The 21,875-nt window shown below is 37.9% G+C and overlaps 1 protein-coding gene across 1 annotated transcript in view; it reads right to left on the reverse strand.

Annotated features, from left to right (window-relative positions):
• UTRN (utrophin) overlaps nt 1–21,875 on the reverse strand; it is a 340,746-nt gene that overhangs the window by 169,262 nt on the left and 149,609 nt on the right. The window contains exons 50-52 of the mRNA XM_053972321.1: nt 20,722–20,927; nt 19,073–19,227; nt 13,574–13,763 (exon numbers count right to left, since the gene is read on the reverse strand). Of these exons, the coding sequence (XP_053828296.1) occupies nt 13,574–13,763; nt 19,073–19,227; nt 20,722–20,927 (551 nt within the window). The remainder of the gene's footprint in view (nt 1–13,573; nt 13,764–19,072; nt 19,228–20,721; nt 20,928–21,875) is intronic.

Here is a 21,875-nt window from a genome sequence, read left to right on the forward strand (position 1 = left end):
TAGCTGAGGGACTGCTTTTAACTCCTGATGCAAACACATAGCAAAGAAGTGAAACATCATTGGCAGGTTTCTCTCTTTTTTTTCTGGATGCATTTGTCCCTCTTTCAAAAGAGGAAATTGTCCTGCTTACTAATAAAAAAAAAAGTGGGGAAAGGAGATTTTGTGTAATCTGTGACTTTTATAATGCTTCCATCCTTCTTAGACATGCCCAAGAACCCCAAATATTGAGGAAATTTCACTTAACCTCTGAAATTTAAAGTTTAATTTCAGTAACAGAAAGAGGAGAAAGACATTTGTTTCAAATAGCTTGCTGTGTTGGAACTTGCAGCAAAAGAATACTCCTCTTTGTAGCAAAAAATAAGAGAGAATAATAACCAAGAGACTTTCAGTACTTGATATGAAACACCCAAAATTGAATGTGAAGGGTGAGTAATTATTTCAGGGCTAATAATGCATCCCCTCTTAAAAGAAAAAAATTAGGAAAGCAAAAATCATAGCTCACAAACTGAGTCCAAAGACAGCAGGTGACAGAAAGCAGCGACCTCAGATGACTGTTCTAGGACCATATCCCAAAACCCAACACAATTAACACTAATTGATCAGCAGTCTCAGAAGAAATGCCAAGAATTGAGCAAGCTTTGAAAGCCAGTCTCCACCTCTCCCCACAAAGGATGCTTTCTCCAGGTCAGAAATCTGGAACACCAGTGCAGAGAAACTAGCACTTGCCCTATTAGCACAACACTGTGCTCATAAATACAGGGCTCATCTGCTAATGGGGAGCATCTACAGATTCATAGAATCATTAAGATTGGAAGAGACCTCTAAGATCTTCAATTCCAATCATTCATCCATCACTGCCAAGTCCAGCACTAACCCATGTCCCTACACAACCCATCTACACATTTTTTTCAACACTTCCAGGAATTCTAATTCCAGCACTTCTCTGGGCAGCTTATTCCAATGTCTGACCACACTTTCAGTGAAGAATTTTTTCCTAATATCCAACTTAAACCTCCCCTGGCACAACTTGAGTTGAGCAGCATTTCACTTTGTTACTTCACTTGCAACACCTACCATATTTACCATATACCATAAACCACCACTAAATATAATTACTGTGTGACTATGAAGAATTGCTCTATGTAGCACAACACAGGATATCAATTATCAAAAACACCACTGACATCTTCCACCCACATTCAATTACCCAGCTATGCAGGGCTGAGCAAATTACTTTAGCTTTGAAATAAAATCCTTTGCACCAAAGTGTATCAAGAATGCCCAGCATGAAAACATCACAGAGCAGCCAGAACATAAGACAGGTCTGCAAGCAGTGGATATGAAATAGAAAACTCTCAGGGCAACTTTGGAACATGATGTCTCTTACAGTTTGTCTTGATTAAAAACAGAGGGGAAAGCAAAAAGGAGGCCAGAACCTTTCCAGAGTCCCTGATGACTAACAGTGACAGGACATCTTCAAACAGCATTATTTTCCCAGCTACCTAGTGAGTGCAGCTTTTTTTAAAAATAACCTCAAATGATCTGTCTGAAGAAGACAAGAAAAAACTGTCAGTTCTCTAGACACAAACTGGTGAAGCACTACGCTGTTCTAGGCTACTACTGCTTCACAACTTCGTGAATTTGGGATGGGTAATTAAGCCCTAAAAGAAAGGGGGAGGGGGGGGGAATTGCTTCCTGGAAAATAGCATCAATCAAAAAGCACTGTGGCAAAATACTATGGCAAGAGGGTGTCATATCAAATATTGATCCAGCTCCTGTAAAAATGTGAAGTTCATGGAAGTCATGTTTCCCATTAATGCTACGTTCATGCTTTAATAAAACTACCTCATATTTTAGATTCATTTTTGCTGCAATAGCAAAATATTTCCAGCTTAAAAATCAGAGTTGCCTTTAAATAAATGTAAGAGGATTCTAAAAGCATGTCTTGAAATATTCCTCTCATCTCCTCTCTCCTTTCCTCCCTTCCACATTACTACAAAATGCTATTAAAGAAAGCGCTATATCCTAGAACCTATCTTAACTTTTGTTAAGCTGCATTTTGTTTGCAAATAGGTATGACTGGTGCAGCACTCAAGAATACTGAAATTCTGAAGCTTTATGTCCTCTCCTATTTTGTTTTTCCTTATTATTTCATCTTAAAGAAACCATTCTATTTCTAGAGAAGCTCCCTGATACATAGAAGACTAGAGAGCATAAGGGTTTACAATAATGTACCCATTTATTATACAGTTTTATTTGGCACTGATCCTTATTAGACAAATGGCAAAACAAAGTGGTTTCATTTAGGTCAGCCCCATCACTCAAGATGTGCAAAACCTGTCTTCTACTTTAGTTCTGAAAACATTATCTGATAATGCAGAAATGGGGGAAAGGTTATATGACAAAGTTTTATGCTATATTAAAATGTCTTCTAATCATAGGCACATAATTCAGATATGCACCAAGTGCTTGACTGTACTGCATTACCACCATTGAGGTTAGACTACAGCAAAAGGATTTGCAAATGAGTACATGCTGTGGCTGTTCAGCAGACTCATAGCAGGCCCCAATTTAGATCAAAATTCAGCAGAGAAGTAAGAATTTTTTCACATGGAGTAAAGTCATGAAGCTCCTTTTCACGGGAAGTGAGCAACCCACAGCTAAAAACTGCTGCACTATCATTTTGACTATTTTAATCTTCACTTATAAGCTAAGAGGGCACAAGCACAGAGAATCATAGAAAATCACAAGTTGGAAGACCTTTGGAGGTCAAACCTGGCAATTCCAAGAACTAATTTTAAAGCTGGGTCTGCTGCTAAGGGCGTTATCCACTGCAAGTGTTAATACCGGCAGAGATGGAAATATAACAGTCTCTTTTTTTGGGCAACACACTCCAGTGTAGAGTTACACCTCCTGTGCAGAATTGTTGCCCTTACACCCAACTCCCTTGCTGCAGCTTATTCCCACTGCCTCTTTTCCTTCCACAATGCCCCTCCAAGAAGAGCCTGGCTCCATCTTTTATAGTAACAACTCACCAGGTATGCAGTGACAGCAGCTGGAAATTCCTGGAGCCTTCTCTCTTCCAAATTAAATGAAGTCAGCTCCCCTGCTGCTCTACTTATATGTCGTGTGCTCCAAGCACTGCACTCTCCCCAGTCTCTCACTATCTGTCAAACTGGGGGCCTGGAACCAACCGTGGTATTCCAGACATGAGCTCACGAGTGCTAAGTAGAAAAACATAAACACTTCTTCCTGTCTGGCTATAATCCTTCTCACACGTGTACCAATGCATTGAATTACTCCTCCTCAGGTGCAAGAACTGGCTTTGGGGTTTTTGGGGGCTTTTTTTAAAAAAAAGTTCCTGTCAGCCCATCCCTCCCTCTTGAGGCCCCAAGGAATGGGAACAGAACTGTTTCTCCACAGTCTAGTGTCATTCACAAACTTGCTCAGAATGCACTCCGTCCCACTCTGGATTCATAACAGTACCAGTCTGTTTCATAAACTGTAATTCATAAAGTGTACCAGTCTCTGTTCCATCCCTTGAGGAACACAAATGGTCCAGACACTCTCTTCCCACATTTTGGGTCATCTGTCTTCGTCCATATCTCCGATTTGGCTGTGAGAGACTGCATCCAAAGTCTTTTTAAAATCGTGATCAAGGAACAGCACTGCTTTCCCTACATCCAAAGACACAGCAACAACTTTCTCACAGAAAGCAAACAGCTTGGGCACCCTTCTCAAAATCCATGATGGCTCTTCACAGTCACCATCTTGTCTTTTGTGCTTGGAACTGCCTTACTGAAGTAAACGATTGCATTGGGAAATGTTTTCTTTAAGGACTAAGAACACAGGAGTCCTTGGGGAAAGACACTTAGTAAGCTCCTAAGTCTCACTATCAAAAGGTCTTCCCAGTAACTTTACCTACAAGTTTCTCTTTGAAATTCTGCTCATTCTTCTACTTTCCAACTCCAATCACAACCAGAATCCACATCTTTCTTCATGAACTAACTTATACTATCCTAGGATGTCTATGGAAGTTCTGAGGATCTCGTATCTCTCTGACCTACAAAACATAAAAATATCCCTCCAATATCCCACTGATTTTTTTTTTTACCAGACCCCTCCAAAAGTCCAAAGGAAATCAATCAGTAAACAACATGCTAACAGTTAACAACATCTTGCCTACACACCAAAACCCCTAATTGTGTTTGTCCATCACTGACAGAGTATACACAAAGGTGTAATTTGATACCAATGGAGAATTGAATTCCATAATAGTTATTATATTTCCAACTGGAATTTAATTTCTTGCCCATATTTCTAGTTTTCATATCTTTTGACTCACTGGGTAGTCATTGCCAACCTTCAGTTACCTCATTTTTAAAAAGTTATTAAAATTTTTCTCTCTTCAGCCTTCCATTGTTTCCCTAGCTGCTGTGATCATTCTATAATAAAGGCCAGAAGCAAATCAACTGTCACCTCCCAAGACTTCAAGATGCTTATAATTTCAAGTATTCTCCACCAGTTTTTTGCTTTACAACTTTTAATATAAACCCACAAAGAAATTATGTTTATCTCATTCATTTTAGATGACCATTGACTGACACACATTCCTAAGCCTATTCACGTTCCTTCAAATAAGGCTTATATTCTCTGTCTCTAAATACCATCAAGGTACCTTGTTGCCCTTGATTAGCTGTATGTTAGCCCTGTTCTGCTTATCAAGAACTCAAGCCATGTTTTGTCCCAGCCCTGTACATATTCACTCTCAAGAAATCACACTTAAAACCAATTCTACAATCACTCCCAATGCCAACAAGCTGTGGGTGTTCCAAGGTGGGGTGGTGTCCAGTTACACTGCTCAGTTATTTTCTAAAATGGTAAATCCTAAACTCCTGAGAGGCTGATCATTAGATATGACTTACTACATCTGCTTTTTCAAAATAGCTGTTTTGTTTTTATCAGTTCACTTCTAGCCTCATTATATACTTAGTAGATAAATTTTAGTCATTATTATCCAAGGCTCCCTTTAATTCTGGCCTCCTCCCTTCAATAAGACTTTTTTGTAGATCTAAATCTAATTAGAATGTCCTTTATACAACTAGAACCATATCAAGCAGTCTGGAGTTAATTTTCTCATCTAAAAAAAGAAACTGTCTGCATAATTTAGCAATGCTTTTGACGACACTGCTTCCTTTTCCAATCAACAAGCTGCTTAATACAGTAGCCTACTTCAGAACATGTTTCCAAATTTAACTTTTGTTCTCACTTCTGCTGTCCAATCAATGTACTACAATGCTGCTCCTCCTCATCCACACTTGGTTTCCTGTATTTTATACCTGAATATGTCAAGTGACAATGATTTATTTTCTAAATCAACTCGAAGTCATGTAAACATTTAAAAACTTATGTCTTTGTTGAATTCATTGGAACCAGGATTAACCTAAACATTTCTCAACACAGCCTTCCAGGCTTTTTTTTTTTTTTTTGCCCTGACCCCATGAACTTCATTTTTTTTTTCCAAAATTTCATAGGAACAGAGACTTTGCTGCTACTCTCAAAATTCAACATGATGTAAGTGTCTTTTGGAATGCATCACCAGTATCACAGCAAAAAAAAAAGTTTTGGCCGACGCCAGCATTCGCTGGGCTTCTAAGTTCCTTCAGTTTTATAAATTTAACACTGGCCATTAAAAAAACAGCACAAAATGAGAGGACTGTATTTAAAGTTATGTATTCTTAAAAAAAAAAACTTCAGGAGATATGTTTCTGATGTGTTTCATAGCTGAGGAAGTCAGGAACTCACCTAAGTTGCCACATGAAGACTCATGTTGGATCAGGTTTGAGAATTAAGTATTTTATATGAAGGGAGTTGAATATTTATTTTTAAAGCTGGTTCTTCTCAAGAATTTATAAAAAAAGTGAGAGATAAGAATGAGAAGAAACCCTCTCAGCAACTAGGTTTGTTCCTCAGCCTGTTTTCCAGGGGATGAATGCTCCAGTCCCTGAATGTTAGCACTGTATTTTAAAAATACACAGTCAAATTATATAAGCAGGACACATATTTCAAGGTAATCATTTAGGTGTCTGCCAGAGATGCACTATGCTTTACCTTCCATCAGCAAAGTTAAAGAAAGTTTCAAAATTCTCTATTTTTATAAGTAATATTGTAGCTCTGGTCTCTCAGAAAAGATGTATCAATTTGTACTTTATTTTTTCTGCTATAAATTCATTCTAGTCTGAGCTAGTTGGATATAACTAATAAGTGTCAGTCTTTAAGGAACAATCATATTAGCAAGAATATAGAGCAGACAATATCCATACAACAGTTTTCTGATTGTTCATTATCAGCATCAAAGTCTTATGCAAGAGTTTTGAAAAAAAGCTGCTAGCAAAATAAACCAAAACTTACTACATACTGACAACAAAATGTCAAGTGTAGACATTTTACCCTGGTATGCCACTAATTTCAAGTGAAAAGGTCTATCTGGCAAAACTCACCTTGGTATGAAGAAATTTGCGTAAGAAAAAGCAGCAACAGAAGAAATATCCTAAACTTTGAATTTTGTGGTTTTCAGCCATGCTGTAACATGTCAACGAAGTGTTTATTTCTGTTTTTGCTATAAAGAAATTTGCAAAGTGTGAACTATGAATGCTGACTGCTACTATTATATGAGGTTGTTAAAAGGAACAAGCATGACTTTTCCCAGTACAGTTAAATGATAAAGCCTTACTACTTCGTTCATAAACAGTGCAGTTTAAAAAAACCACTACACTTCAAGAATTTGTGTTAAATACTTTATTGGCCCTCTGTTCCGATTCATTGGACACTTCACATGAAACATTTAGATGTAGTTCATGACGCACCTACCCTGGATACAATGCAATAATTCATACACTATAGTAAATAGCTTCTCTTCTGCAAATCTGAACTATACCAGTGTATGCACAGAGTGCACAAAACACATACAAACATCTGACATTCCAAAGACAGGAGTATACAGGGCACTACAAGAAATCCTCCCTGACATGCTGTCATGGTTGCTCTTAGTAATTTCCATACATTTTCTCATCTAGGCATTAACATTTCCATCACCAGACTTCCATCTATCATTGCCTTACATTGACACCTGCTGGAAGTGACTGGGATTGTAAACCATTTCTTTTTTTCCCCTCCTCAGTTAGTGTCTGATTTAACTCTACAAGAAGACCTACCTTCAGTAAACTAAGCACAGACATCTGAAAAACTAAGCCACATGACTTTTTAAAAGCAAAAAAACCATACACTGTGTAATTCTAAGTAATGTGTAATTCCCAAGGCTATTACTGCATGGGTTCTCAATCAGAAAATGTATTTTAATAACAGCCTTTTAGAAGATTTTTTTCACTACCCCTTGGGTAGATTTAAACTCAGCAAATTAAGTATCCATTTACTGGGCTCTCAGGATAATTAGTAAATAATTTTTACTCCAGGAATCACTAAATAGTGGCTTGACAAACATTTTACAAACAAGTTTATACAACTAACGTGACTAAACAGGCAATTATAGCCCATATCTTTACATTATTAAAAAAAAATTTTGCTTTATTCACAAAAGCAAACAGGCTGTTTATTGACAACTGATAGACAAGAACAACTGAGGAATGTTTGTTAAAGCAGCTTGTATGTACACAAACTACTGTCTCTCATTCTTCATAATGAAGATGCATCTATCAGTACAGCTTGGTAAACTGAAGTACACTGAAACAGCCATGTGAAGAAAATGTTTTTCCCCATATTCCAGAACTTCATCTACAAGCTTCACTGAACAACATATTGCATGATACTTGTTCCTTACTTTTAAACCCTACTCAAAGGATGGGATCTCTCTCACTTGATGTAATTTTTAAATTCCTCACAACAGAAAGCACATTTCAAATTGAAGCAGGTAGGATGAGTTAAAGTGGCTTTGCTTTATCATCAGAACAAGACTTTGGTTCTCGCACACCTCGTATGCAAAACACAGACATATTTTCATCAAAAAACACAAACACTTAAAGTATCATAAGCAGCAAGAAGAGAAAAACAATTTCAAAGGCAGCCAAATAGAATTTATGTAATGCCAGTATACATACAGCTGAAGACCTATCGAATTTTATAATTTTGCAAAGTTTCAAGACAGAATCCTTATATTAAAGTTCGATAATATTAGCACAGCATGACCACCTCACACAGCTGTCAACACTGCAGCAGTATTAACTCATGGACTTTACAGATCAGTTAGAAGTTTATTAATTTTATTTACTTATTTTAATCTGGCGAGTGATCCAAACTACTTTTAAAAGTGAATTACTGAGTCTGTGAGAAAAAACCAAAATGTAAACACCATCTTTGGAAGCAGAAACAATCAGCCACCAAAACAGGTACCATCAAAACTAGCAATAAGTGGCAGCCTATGTCAACATGCTTTTCCTTAAACTTTTCCTGATTTTTTTAACTGAAAGAGCTCAGTCAGTTAAGGCAGAAATTAATGGCTGTGTATTAAGTCTGCTGAACTCATTCCTAATTAAAGCTTCATAAAGCTCAAAAGAAAAATAACACTGGGCATGGAAAAACACAGTTATTCTACATAATGGGTACACAAGAGTTAAAGAATCACATCTACCAAGAAGTAACTAACTCCCTAGGAAAAGAACTGGTAGTATTTTACCAAAACAAAACAAAAAAAAATCTCAGTGAACATAACAGTGTCCTCCCAGACACCTAAATGGTGGGCAAGAGAGCACTTTTCTAAAAAAAAAATTATCACTCTGACAAGCACAGGGTTGCTTTGTTTTGGTTTTTTTTTAAATTGCATTCTCTAACAAAACATACATGGAAAGCATTGCAGGCTTAAAAACACTAGATAGCCAAGATGATTTTGACACTCATCCCATGCTCACTTTCTTTCCTTTTTATCTCTGAAAGACAACAGAGTTAGCAATACACACACTCGACATTTAGGGCTTATGTTTCCTACCTTACAAAGCTTCTGGTAACGGGGAGAAGAAACTGCCATCCTCTGTAAACGATGCAACAACACCACAACTTTCTGAAGAGAGGTTCTCACCACAGCCATCATTTTAAGTTTGCCACACTTCTGAAGATACCTCAGAATTTGCATTATAAATGAAGAGCAACTATCATTTCCTCCCGGTCACTGGACAATGATTTGCCAGCTTTCTGAGCATGCTCTCTTCCAGAACTGCTTTTGCAAGCTACAGGCTTTATACGTTTCAAAGGCAAAGAAGATTGATACAGCATAAGTTTTTCTCCCAAAATAACCCCACAAAACAAATGCAAAAAGATAACAGCCTTCACAGATTCCTCTAATCGGTACTGCTCAGCTCTGCTTTTGCAGAGGGCAAATGAACTTGAGCAGCTGATCGTATGCCTCCGTTCAGGAGTGCACTAAATAGCCAGAAAAAGGTTATTCATTTAAGCCTGAAAGCTGCAGGAACAAAAAAGGAATTCCTTCAGGAAGACGGCTCCAGTGTATCACAACAGTTGTTCCTCCCTAGTAGCTGCTTTCTATCAGCAGACAGAGTGTTTGCTCCCTCACTCTGAGAAAGGATGCTCTCGTTCTCCGACTGAACGCAGCTCTGGCAGAGCTGTAGAGTGAGTGAATAACAGATTGTGTTATAAATCTTGAGAGGGGAGTACAGGGATAACTGCCCTAATTATATCAGCCATACATTAAAGGCTAATAAATCACATTAGCATTTCTCAAAACTAGATTATCCAACACAAAAGGGAAAATTGCAGGGGGTAAACCTCTTTCTGTAAAAACTCTCTTAAAGCTAATTTAGTCAAAAGGATCTAAAGGTTCCTCACTTGCACCAGAAAGTAGGAATGTTTTTTACAAGCCACTTCCAATTAAATATTTTCCAGAATGACTTTAGACAAGAAAAGGATAGGGTTTTGACAAGGTAAAAGCATACAGTTGCATCATCAACCCCTTTTCTAAGTCATCCTTGAATCCAAAGAGCTAACATAATTTTGATGTATTTCCCATGACAAAGCAGAATTATTTAAGTCATCTAAGAATGATAGTGGGATGTTCAAGAGCATGGAAGTGTTTTGCTACCAGCAAGACGCTCCCAATGCACTACAGCCAACATACCCCTAGGTGTGGCAAAACTGCAGCATAACCAGAGCCGGCTACTCATTGCTTCCAAAGGTGCTTTGATGAATCTACTTAAACATGTATCAGAGAGGCTGCTGTAGCAAAGGTTCAGGGAGGCCTGAGTACAGTAGGTGAAACACTGATCATATGATTTAAAGTGCATATTTGTACATGAAAAGGTACCTACATGTTTCAAGCACATAAATCAGCACAATATGGCGGCAACAGCTATCCTGACAAGTTTATATGATCCAAAATAACACACAGCTTAGATGTCAGTGCATTATACACTGCTTTGCCTCTTCTAAGGCACTTCGCTACGAAGGAGATTAATGCAAGGTTCAGATTCTTCATACAGGACATTTAAAAACTCTTCCCATCCAATTCTGTAAAGGCAACCATTTCATCTTTACTTTTAGGACTGAATCAACTTTTCTACCACTTCTCACATAAACCCCATTTCCCTGTACTCTGCTTTCTTCTTGATGTGTCCACAACAACGTCATTTTGAACAGATAAACAGATACACAGGTTCCACTCTATATATAGAAATCTTACCAACTGTATTCAGCTTGCCAGACACGCTGTCTTTTCTCATCTTCATGACATATTTGAACTGTTCCTCTGCATGCCATTGCTCCTGGTTTACATCCCTTCCCACCAGAAGTCTGCTTCTTTAACTTTCCAGATTGAGCCTACCATGATTAGCTGACATGCTACATGCTCTTACCAAATATCTTTTAAGGAAACTTGTGAAGCAGCCGAACTCTGAAACCATGGAAGCATTCAGAAATGATTGTGCAAAAGCTCAAACCTCTTCTGTGCAAGAGAGACCCCACAGTCCACACCTTCCTTACTTCCTTCTCCTTCCTTACTTCTGCTTTTTATCTTCCCAGATCTTTCAATCTACAAGTTTGAATCAAGCAGCGAGACAAACAGCCAGCCACTACTTATGGTAACTTTTTCTACAATACAACAAAATCTTTGAATTCTTTTGAACATCTTTACACCTGTAGGCCCACCTTCACATACCTTGCACTACTTCTTACTATTTCCTAGCTTATTTTCTGCATCTTTTTTCAAATTAGGTTTTAATCTCTTCCAAGTCACTGCTAAATATTTTCCAAAACAGACTGTAGCGTTTTGACGCTAACCTGAATGGAAAAAGTTCTATGAGGTTTAGATACTGAGAGAATTAATTGAACTGACTGATGCTATAATTGTGGATTTCTCATTTTCAAAAAGACATTGCAACCACACTCAAAGTCTGCATTACTTGCATAATACTGTTGCTGGCCTCAGGTATCACAATGAAAGACAAAACAAGGCTTCAGACCTCAGATCATTGATTCCATTGTAGAGGGACTTGAGCTGCAGCCAAACAAGTTAGACCCAATATGCAATGGAGAATAGTCCTCCCATGCATGCACAAATGCCAGTCTAATAGATGATCCTATTTTGGAAATGCATGACATGTAACAGCAGCAACAACAACAAATTCATCACATTTTGTCTAGGTTCAGCTCATTTCACCTAGAATTTATCACACCTTGAACTCACAGAAAAAATTTACTTAATGCACAGGCCTTGGGAGTAGGGGCATCGTCTACAGAGCAGGGAAGGTTATATCCCTAGATTCTTCTTAAAACCATTTAACCACTAACCTTAAAACCAATACTTCTTTACAGACTCAACAAGGCATGAAGAGAACAACACTGTCATTTTACACCACATAACTGGGGAAGAACAGGAAATTATCTTTGTTTAATCAGATAATAAGCTTAAGAACTTGCAAGAGAGCAGGCTTGATCTTTTGAAGTACAGCAGGATGTTGGAACTTCATTTTGTTTTCAGAAGTGCAACAAATACTTGAAAACATAAACAGTGATTTTGGAGTGTTTGCCAGTATTATGATATTAATGTCTTCATTTACATTTAAAGACTGCAAGATGATAGGGGACAAAGTTCATTCTGGAAGTCATTATGCTATGACAGTCTTTGACATGCTCTACTTCACTTCCTAGGGTAACCAGAAAAGCTTTACAACGTTATGTAAGGTCATGGGTGAGTTAAGTTATGGGTGACCTTACATGGATGATACTTCATGTGCACAATGTGTAGAAACATACAGTGTCAGAAAGAGAAGGACAGTACCAGGTACTGGGATGCTGAACCAGGGGAGGTCATGCCCCAGCACTTCCACCTGCCTTTTCAGTTGTGACAAGCCAGGACAAAGTGCAAAGTCAGGAGTTGTTTATAGACCTTCTCCTTCTCTCACAGAAGTCTTGCCCAACAGTTCTCCCCTCACACAGCACAACTCAAGCAATTTTAATCAGATTGAAGCACAACAAAGAATGGCAAACAACCTTCCACACACACAGTGCTTCACAGCCACACAGAGCCAACAAAGAAACTGTGAAATAACAGCTGTATCTTGGTGTGACTGACTCCACAGAACACAAGGTAATGCAGAAATAAGTCTATTTACATAGCATTGCCTGTGCCCTGTTTTAGCTCTTCCATCTCCACTACATTACAGTGGTTGGAAGTGGTGCCAATAGAAAGCATAACATTAAGTTCTAGGTGTCACCACTACAGACTAGTCTCAGCATTTCATAAAAAGCCACATCTCCACAGATGAGTCACCTGACTGACTAGAATCATTTGAACATTGGTGAGTGACATGCCATCTTCAAGAGATACAAGCTTCCACAAAATATTGTGTTCTTCATTATGATTAGCAAGAATAACTTGCTATCAGATATTTTTAACAATCTTATTTCATTTCAATTCAGCATAGATATGTTCAGATTAAGAGCACTACTAAAAGCAACATCTTTTTTTCATTATAAGCTGCTCAAACCCACTTAGATCACAGGTGACATTAATCCAAACACAGGGTACAGGATTTAATAGGTGGTGTCAGTTAAACTTCTCAGTCATTTCTAAGGTTTCCAGTCTGGGGCCTGAAAGAAGGCCAGCTGGGGAGCTGCTGGGCAGTAGGAGAGGGAGAAGAGGTAATCCAAGCACAAATTCTTCTTGGATTGCTGAAAAAGCAGGAGGAAGGTGGCAGACAGAAATAGGAGAGAGTGCAGCCCAGGAAGGCTTTACTTGGAGGGAAGTAGATTAAATTGTTTGGTTGAACAATCACACAACATGACTTGGTTTAATGAAGTGTACACTTCCTGAATGCAGTCACACTCCAAGGACATTTAAGAGCCCTCAGTGCCAAAGACATACACAAAAATATGTGCTTCAAACCTTAGGAAGACAAATTTGCTTCTTTCATACACCTGACTTCTCAAACACTGTTTTAGGAAACACCTTTCAATAGGCTGCAGCTTTCCCCAAACAAGTAGATAGCTTTTCTTTGTAACATTTGCCATTGAGAGAAAACCTGAATAACAGGAATATTATTTAGTTTCTCACCTGCATTTGCTTTCTGAGTTCCCGTATGCAGACACTGTCCTGAGCAGTGTTCTCACGCTCGAATGCATCTGCCAGAACATTTACTGTTGTCTCTGCCTCTTGAAGCCACTTGAGGAAGCTCTCCAGATCCTTGTGTGAGGCCTGTACTGTCTTTATCTCTGTCTCCAAGAAATTCTGCCTATCGACAGCTCTGAAAACAAGACAAGTGTCAGAATATTCCCCCATAAGATACAGCATTATATACATCATAATGAAACTACTAAAAAAAGATCTGAAATGTATCTCTAGTAAGAACAGAGATACAGCTTGTTTATCATAATTTATATCACTATTTTTAGTGTATCTATAGCTACCCACAGATGTCCTGAACTGGACATCTTGAACAGACCTTTTTTTAAAAAAGGCATGCAGTAAAAACTCAGTTATTAATTAAAAACCTAGGTTTTCCTTTTAGAGTGTTACTATCACCAACCTATGCTACTCCAAATGCTAGAAGTGTTATTGCCATGTGTGAAAAATGGGCTTTTCCTCATCAACAAAAAACATATGGAGTAGAAGCACTGAGTGCTTGGGGTATTTTTGTTCCTCTTTTACAGTGAACAGGAACACTGCCATAAATTCTTAAGAGTTAAAGTGCTACGGGATGAAAAGTCAGATACCTGGTTCTCTCTGCTAGAAGACTTTTGACACAATCAAACAAACAAACAGAATAATACACTGTCATCATAACAGTCAAACAATGCTCAACAAACTTAAACTTAAAAAAAATCCTGGCAGAATATGGTCCCAGTTTTCAATCACCCAAAAGATTTCTAACTGATGCAAACACTAAAGTATGTGTCCGTAAGAGGATTTTTTCATAACAATAACAATATAATCTGAACATTTTAAGATATCAGCAACTTCAAATAATTTCCTAGGAAAAAAATCACCTTACAGTTCTGCATAATAGTACTGTCTTCTAATGACTGAAATGAAATTCAGATGAGAAACTATTATAGTCAGCAATTTTAAAAGCTCTGATTAGCAACATTAATAAAGCATGACAAACTAAATTTCACCCATTTGAGGCTGTTATTCTGCAGCATTCCTTCTCCCAAAATGAGGACAAAAGAAACAAGCTGTCCCACGTCAGAACACTGTAGAGAAACCTCTAACAGAGCTAACAGCTAGAATGCTTCTGCTGAGTAAGTAGAAAGCTAAATTTTATTTTCACATCAAGCACTAGCTGTGTTATAATATTTTAGGGGTAAAGTGATATTTAATTTCAAGACAGACAGGGCCAAAACACTCAGCATTTGGTATTTCCACGTTTCTCCAGACAGGCCCAAACTTGTGTCTTCCGTGCCCTCCCATCTACTTCAGCTTTCTTTCCTCCTTTCATGTGTACTGCTCAGCAGTATGAAGGAATAACTATGTTTGGAATTGTGAATTTCAGAACTAGTTAAAATATTCCTTTTAGGAAAGAAGCAGTGGTGTTCAGTACCATTCAGGATGACATTTCAAAGCAAGTAGCATGTTTTACTAGCACATCAGATGAGACAGATGAACTGTGAGGAAATTTCATGCAACCCTAATTCTGCCAATCTCACATTTCTAAGTTTTAGCATAACCAACTGAATTTTTTAGAGACAGTGTTGTAATCCCTATTTTAGAAGCTTTGGTCTTATACCACTCGCTAATAATTGCTTTATCCAAAATAAGAGTCTAAGAATCATTCCTGACTTTGTGCTTGCCCAAGTTTTGGCGACTAGTGAATGACTAGGAGAGCAAGAAGCCTTCATTCTTGCTTCTCACTTGCAGTTGGAACGCTTCACCCAGTCTTGACAAAAAAACATAGCATGCTAGGGATAACAAGTAGTTTGATAGATATTGTCCAGAAAAGATAATAAGCACCAGTTAAGAAATTAGAGCACACCAAGGAACTGTGAGAAAAATGTAAAGTAAAAGTAGTTATGAGCTCTAACTTCAAAACCCTCTCCCTCTGCAGGGATTTTCTTTCCTAGCAGGGGGTTAAGGCCAAAGGTAGAAGAACAGGAGTGACAGCGGGAAGAACAGACTGGTAATAAAGGTGACCTTCAGAGAAAAAGAACAGCCCCAAAGGATGAAACACTAAGTGACCCAGATCTCTAAGTCTTTATCAGTCTAAGTACTGATGCATCAGATAGGAATCGAGACTGAACTTTGAAGTTAACAACATTCATTGAAGAATATTGTCTTCATCCTAAAGTTTTAATTTCTCAAGCTTTCTGCTTGGTTGAGCTTTAAGGAAAGAATGAAATCATATTACCAACCCACTGGTGCCATATATTTGAATTAAAGCTGAAAAACAATCTTGTCACTAAATACATACAAATTTACAACTAATTACATGGGTGTTTTTAAAGAGGACATGTATAGCAAGCAGTAGTGTGCAACACTTTTAGAGAGCAGATGGAAATACTTTCCTCCCCTGCTAGTAACGAACTCAAACATAAAATAGAAAATGGATAAATCTTTTACAGGAGAATTCTGTACTACATACTAAAAACTACCCCATGCTATAAAAACATCACTCAAATTTTCAAATAATTCTGACACAATTAGAGCAGCCTCAAAAGACAGAGGATCTATATATCTTCCAGGCTGCAAGAACTGAATGTGAGGAGAAGCTGGAGAATTATTTTCAAATGCAGCTAACATAATACAGTGATAGTGGAGAAAGTCTATGCAGATTCTATTGGCAAACACACACCCAAGAAAAAAAATTGTTGTTCTATTATTTAAGTTTTCATGGCTCTTTTTCAGGTTTCTGTTCAACCCAATTATTTTTTCAGATTTATACTGAAAATCTGCAATGCATACATGTGCATGATCAAAAGAAATTCAGAAAGTAACATCTGAGACAGTACAGAAAGCAACTATAATCCATTACCAAGGCAGCACAAACACATAGAACAACTATAGTTTCATCCTAAAGTATAAAAATAGAACATAAATAGCCACTGGGCAAAGTATCCAATTTATACAATGTCAAGCTGGGTAGCTTCAATCTCTTAATGCCCACAGTTTTAAAATAAGCTCCTTCACTTTGCATGCCATGGCTACAGTCATCCTGGTAGTGCTCTTATGGTGACCGGGACCACAATCCTTCCAGATGGTTTTACTAAGGACCATTTCCACAACCTCCAAGTAGGGGAAAAAACTGATATTTTAAAGCATTATGCTATAAATACAGATTTATTCTTATAGAAGGCATAGGGCTACATATCCACTCTATGAATAAGCCCCACATGTCCCAACATCTGTCACAAAAAGTAAGCCTCATCACTGGTATTTCTATTTCTTGCATTTAAAGCAAGTATAAAAACCTTCATCCTGTTGAAAAGGTGCTTTCATTGCACATTCTCACCTTTTAATTTTCCCATTCTGTTCAGATGGGGCTACATGAAGCAGCTCCACATTGGCTACCCACTGGCTCTCAGAGTTGTCCTTTACATTCTGCCACTAGTTAATAAACAAAGCAGATATTCACCTTCCTTAGGCTGCAGACTTCAAACAGTAGCCCCAGTGATAATTAAGGAGCTTCAGTTACACACAACAAAATGCAGTAGCTTATTATTTTAGACTTTAAGCAGATTCAAAACTAATTAGAGGCTTCCAGGCAGGAGTTCTTCTTTCTGGTCACCCTCTCTGAGTAGTGGGCAGTTTTATGCCAGTTGTAGCCATAACATTGCAAAGTCTGAATGTGAATGAGACTAATACAGAGTTTTAGTCTACTGTCAATGCTAATCCAACAAGGACCTGTTTCCCTTCATCCTCTAATTAACTAGGAAACAAGCTGCTATATCCAAAGCACAAAATGACAAAGATTTTCCTCCAAGGAAGGATAGGATAACATTCTACTCTGCTTCCTTCATTACCTGCTTACTGAGAATAGTCCTGCTGGGAGGGGGTGCTGGTGGGTGAGAGGCTTGACATGACCCAGTTATGTGTGCTTGCAGCCCAGAAAGCTAATCATGTTCAGGGCTGCAAACAAAAGCAGCATGGGCAGGGAGAGGATTCTGCACCTCTACTACACTCTGGTGAGATCCCACCTGGAGTGCTGCATCCAGCTCTGGGTGGACATGCTGAAACAGATCCAGAGGAAAATCTAAAATATTCTGAGGGCTGGAGCACCTCTCCTATGAGGAAAGGCTGAGAGAGTTGGAATTGTTCACCTTGGAGAAAAAAGGCTCCCAGGGGACCTTATAGCAGCCTTGCAGATCCTGAAGGGGGCCTACATGAAACATGGAGAGGGATTTTTTGCAAGGGCATGTAAGGATAGGACAAGAATAATGGCTCTAAACTGAAAGAGGGCATATTTAGAGTAGCTATCAAGAATAAAATTCTTCACTGTGAGGGTGGTGAAGCACTGGAACAGGAGAAGTTGTGAATGCCCTACCCCTGGAAGTGTCCAAGGTCAGACTGAATGTGGCTTTGAGCAATCTGATCTAGTGGACTGTGGTCTGCCATGGCAGTGGGGTTGGAACTGGATGATTTTTTAAAGCCCTTTCCAATTCAAACCATTCTCTAATTTCACAATTTCTATAACGTTCTCCTCCTCTCGCTCCTCAAGAGATAACATCTTCTTAAGCTTTACTAAGTAGGCTTTTCATTCCTTTAATTGACATCCCATTCCAAAAGCAGCTGCTTCTTTCACATGCACGTGTATACATATAGACTTTAGTTGTCATCTTACCCACTCCCAGATACAGAGGATCAATTTTTTTCTTCTCCCCCTCTAACCACAATGCATACAGACTTTTAGATTTCAGAGACAGACACTATTCTAAATGTTAATTGTCCATCAATACCAAACACTCAAAAGAATTTCTGCAGAAATTGGATTATCCTGCAGGAAAAAAATTATGCATAGGAAAATATCACATTTTCATTGAGACATATGTGCAGATACATCTTAAATAGAGGATGAATAGAAAGAAGTTTCAATTAAGTCTCAGTTCCTACAGCACAAGTATTTTCTAGATGGGAGTACTGGAAGTATTGCACTCAAGAACACAAAGCACAGCCCCATTCAGGGGAAGTTTCCATTAGATGAAAGGCCATAAGGAATTAATGCAAGGGAAGATGAAGCTGATCACTTACAGCCTTATGAAAAGGAAGGACAACAAAAAACTACAAATACATAAATCGTACCAGCAATAAAGAGTAAGAGAGGAACTTTCAAAGACACTTAGACAATAATAGTCACAGGAAAACCTGAAACCAAACATGAGAAGTCCCTTCTTTTTCTGCTAAAAAATATACCACATAAATGGAAAGTTATACAGAAGCTTTCCATTGTGAACTGTGGGAATTTCAATCATCAAAAGAGCTTGACTGCAATTGACTAATTATCCCCAGCAGCCCTAAATGCTGCACTAAAGCACACAGAGAAGAGACTACAATACACATGTACACAGAGAATGCAAGTTTAAGGCACAAGCTGCTACATATAGAGTGAAACCTTGTAGTTACCTTTGGTTCAGATTAACCCAGCAAGTGTTCATTTGGTCAGTGGTTTCCTTCACCTTCCTTGAATCATCGTCACGATACTCTCGAAGCAGTTTATTAGAAAGATCATTGAATGCTGCCACTGTGATGTCCCCTCTATGCAAATCCTGTACCAACAGCTAAAAAGCAATGTCAAATGAGACAGATTAAAATGAGGCTATTTCTCATATCATGCATTTTATCACATATTCTAAATCCCTCATTTTTTCCTCTTTTCTAAAAGACAAAATGTTCACATTTTTCATCTAGGAGTAAAACTGTAAAGAGAAAATCTACAGATATTAAATGTCCTGATAATGAACTAATCAAAACATAAATAGATGAGAAAAAGTTGTATTTGCCAGGACTGCCAAAGGATAGAGAAATCCTCTTTTATAGTCTACTGGCAACAGAAATAAAAATACTTCTGTATTTTGAGTAGCATGAATAAGTTTGAATTATTATAATAGCAATATAAGCAGCATCTAAAAGTGGCATAAATGAAATGTGCAGTATAAGAATTTGATTTCATTCTTTAGGGTTTTTTGTTTTGGTTTTTTGTTTGTTTAAAATTAAGGAAATACATTAGAAAGGTTTCTTTACTGTAGCAAGATATTTACAACGTGCCTTGACTTTAGAGAATCTAAACTGAAGATTATTTCTAAATAAAAATAGTGTATATATATATATATATATATATATATATATCTCCAGTTGCATATTACGGCCTCTAACTTTGTTTGGACATGGACCTGCTTTCACCTAAGAAAACAAAGTAGACCTAATAGTCCATTTCTATTTCCCTGCTTATGCAGAGATAGACACTAGTCAGATAGTTGTGCAAAGCACACAACTTTACTGTCTACTTAAACAGCTGTGGATTGGTAAGCAACTCTCACAATCATACTCCTTGCCTCTTTCATTACCCAGCTGCACCCCTATGTTGCTTTTCATGAATATATATGTGCATATATATATATGCATATATTTTTTAAACTCTATTATATCCCTGTTCTAAATACTGCACTGGTGAGAGCCTCTCCTCACTGCTTTGTGCCTTAAGTTCTCATACTGTGCCACCTACAGCCCACCCTTTTTCTGACAGCCACACCAGGACAAAGGACACTAGACTTACAGATTTATCAGAGCATGCTTGATATGATATAAAAAGCATCAAAGATTGCATGAAAAAAAAAGCAAAAAAAAAAACATTGGATGTGCCTGGCACCCACTACCAGAAAGTGAAATTCAGGGCAATTTTAAACACCTTAGTCCATTCCTTGACTTACTAAGCTGTTAAATATTTCTCTGAAGTCAATTCTGTAGCAGTATCATTAAATTCTAATTGGTCTGGGGTTCAAGTTTTTTGCATAATATCATTTCTTTGGTGCTAAATTGTACTAATTTCAGCTAAGCTTTCAAAGGCACACATGCCACCTGTTTACCTCCCAAAATGGGATTCTTGGAAAGTCTGATATATTGAAAAACATAGACAATTAAGAAAATAACATGGCCAAAAAGAGACAGCAAATAGTACAACAACTAAATTGCACATTCACTCATCAGTTGAATCCAGTAGCATTACACAGACTCAGGAATCTGGTATGGAAAAAAATAAGCATAAGTGGTCTTACTTTGCTCTCTGCAATCTGTTTGGCAAGCGTCTCTTTTGGGGCCTGCAGGAGCACTCGCAGACGGATCTCACACTGCTCCATGAGGCGCTCCATCTCCTGCCTCTGCTCATGCCACTGCAGGCTGTCTGCCAGCATGTGCTTCAGCTGCTGCTGACGCACCTCCACGCTGTGCTGGGTGCTGTCCCACTGGTTCTTCAGCTTCTCCACTGCAGAGGACAACACAGAACGTGAAAAATATGAGGCAAGTGAAAAAGTAACCATAACTACCTCCTAATTTTCAGGGCAAAAGGCAACAATATAACACATTCTCAAATACTATAGTCTCAATATTCAGTATTTTAATTCCCCGACTAGTTGACATATTCACAGAAGCAAATGAAAAAATCGGGTGTTTGGCTTCCTCTTGTTTAAGCAGGACAGCATACAAGTAACAACTATTATTTCTGGTATATTTCAAAGTCATTATTTAATTTTAAAGTACACACATGTAGGAACCTGTACAGAAGAGACATGTCAGCAGCAGAGCTCCAAGGAGCACAATTTTAGAGTGATTTTAGGGTGATAGGACCAGCAAGTCATCACTGTGCATCTGTAACTTAAACTGGTACAAATAAATAAATAAATAAATAAATACATACATACTGTTTCAACAGATTGTACAAAGCAAACTGAGCATTCCTGACCACTGTCTCATGGCACCTGTACTACAGTTTTGACCAATGCAGAAACATTCTACAAGGTAGTAACAAACTACTTTGGCAATTTAATTCCACCACAAGTTTCTACAGAATTTAGTAGATTACACAGCAGAAGAGAGACATTATTTGTTACACCCATATTCCTTCAAGTGGAAGGAATTCCATTCCTCTCTCAATAAATAAGTTTCATTAGATGACAGATAAACACATTTAACCTTTAATAAACAAGGAGTGAAAAACACAGCCTAAGAACCTAGAACAAAAATAGTGCATCACAAAAAGCAGTGCATCTGTCTTTGGAGAGAAATGCATGGCATCATACATTTTCCTGGATACTTACAAGACCATTAAAGCAAGTGTAATACTTGAAAGTCTACAGAGGAGGAAACAGATTTCTCTACTAACTGTCATGACAGTTACAGGGAACAAATTATATCACTAAAGAATGTGATAAAA

Source organism: Vidua macroura, chromosome 3 (genome assembly GCF_024509145.1).
Source record: "Vidua macroura isolate BioBank_ID:100142 chromosome 3, ASM2450914v1, whole genome shotgun sequence".
Lineage (NCBI taxonomy): Eukaryota > Metazoa > Chordata > Aves > Passeriformes > Viduidae > Vidua > Vidua macroura.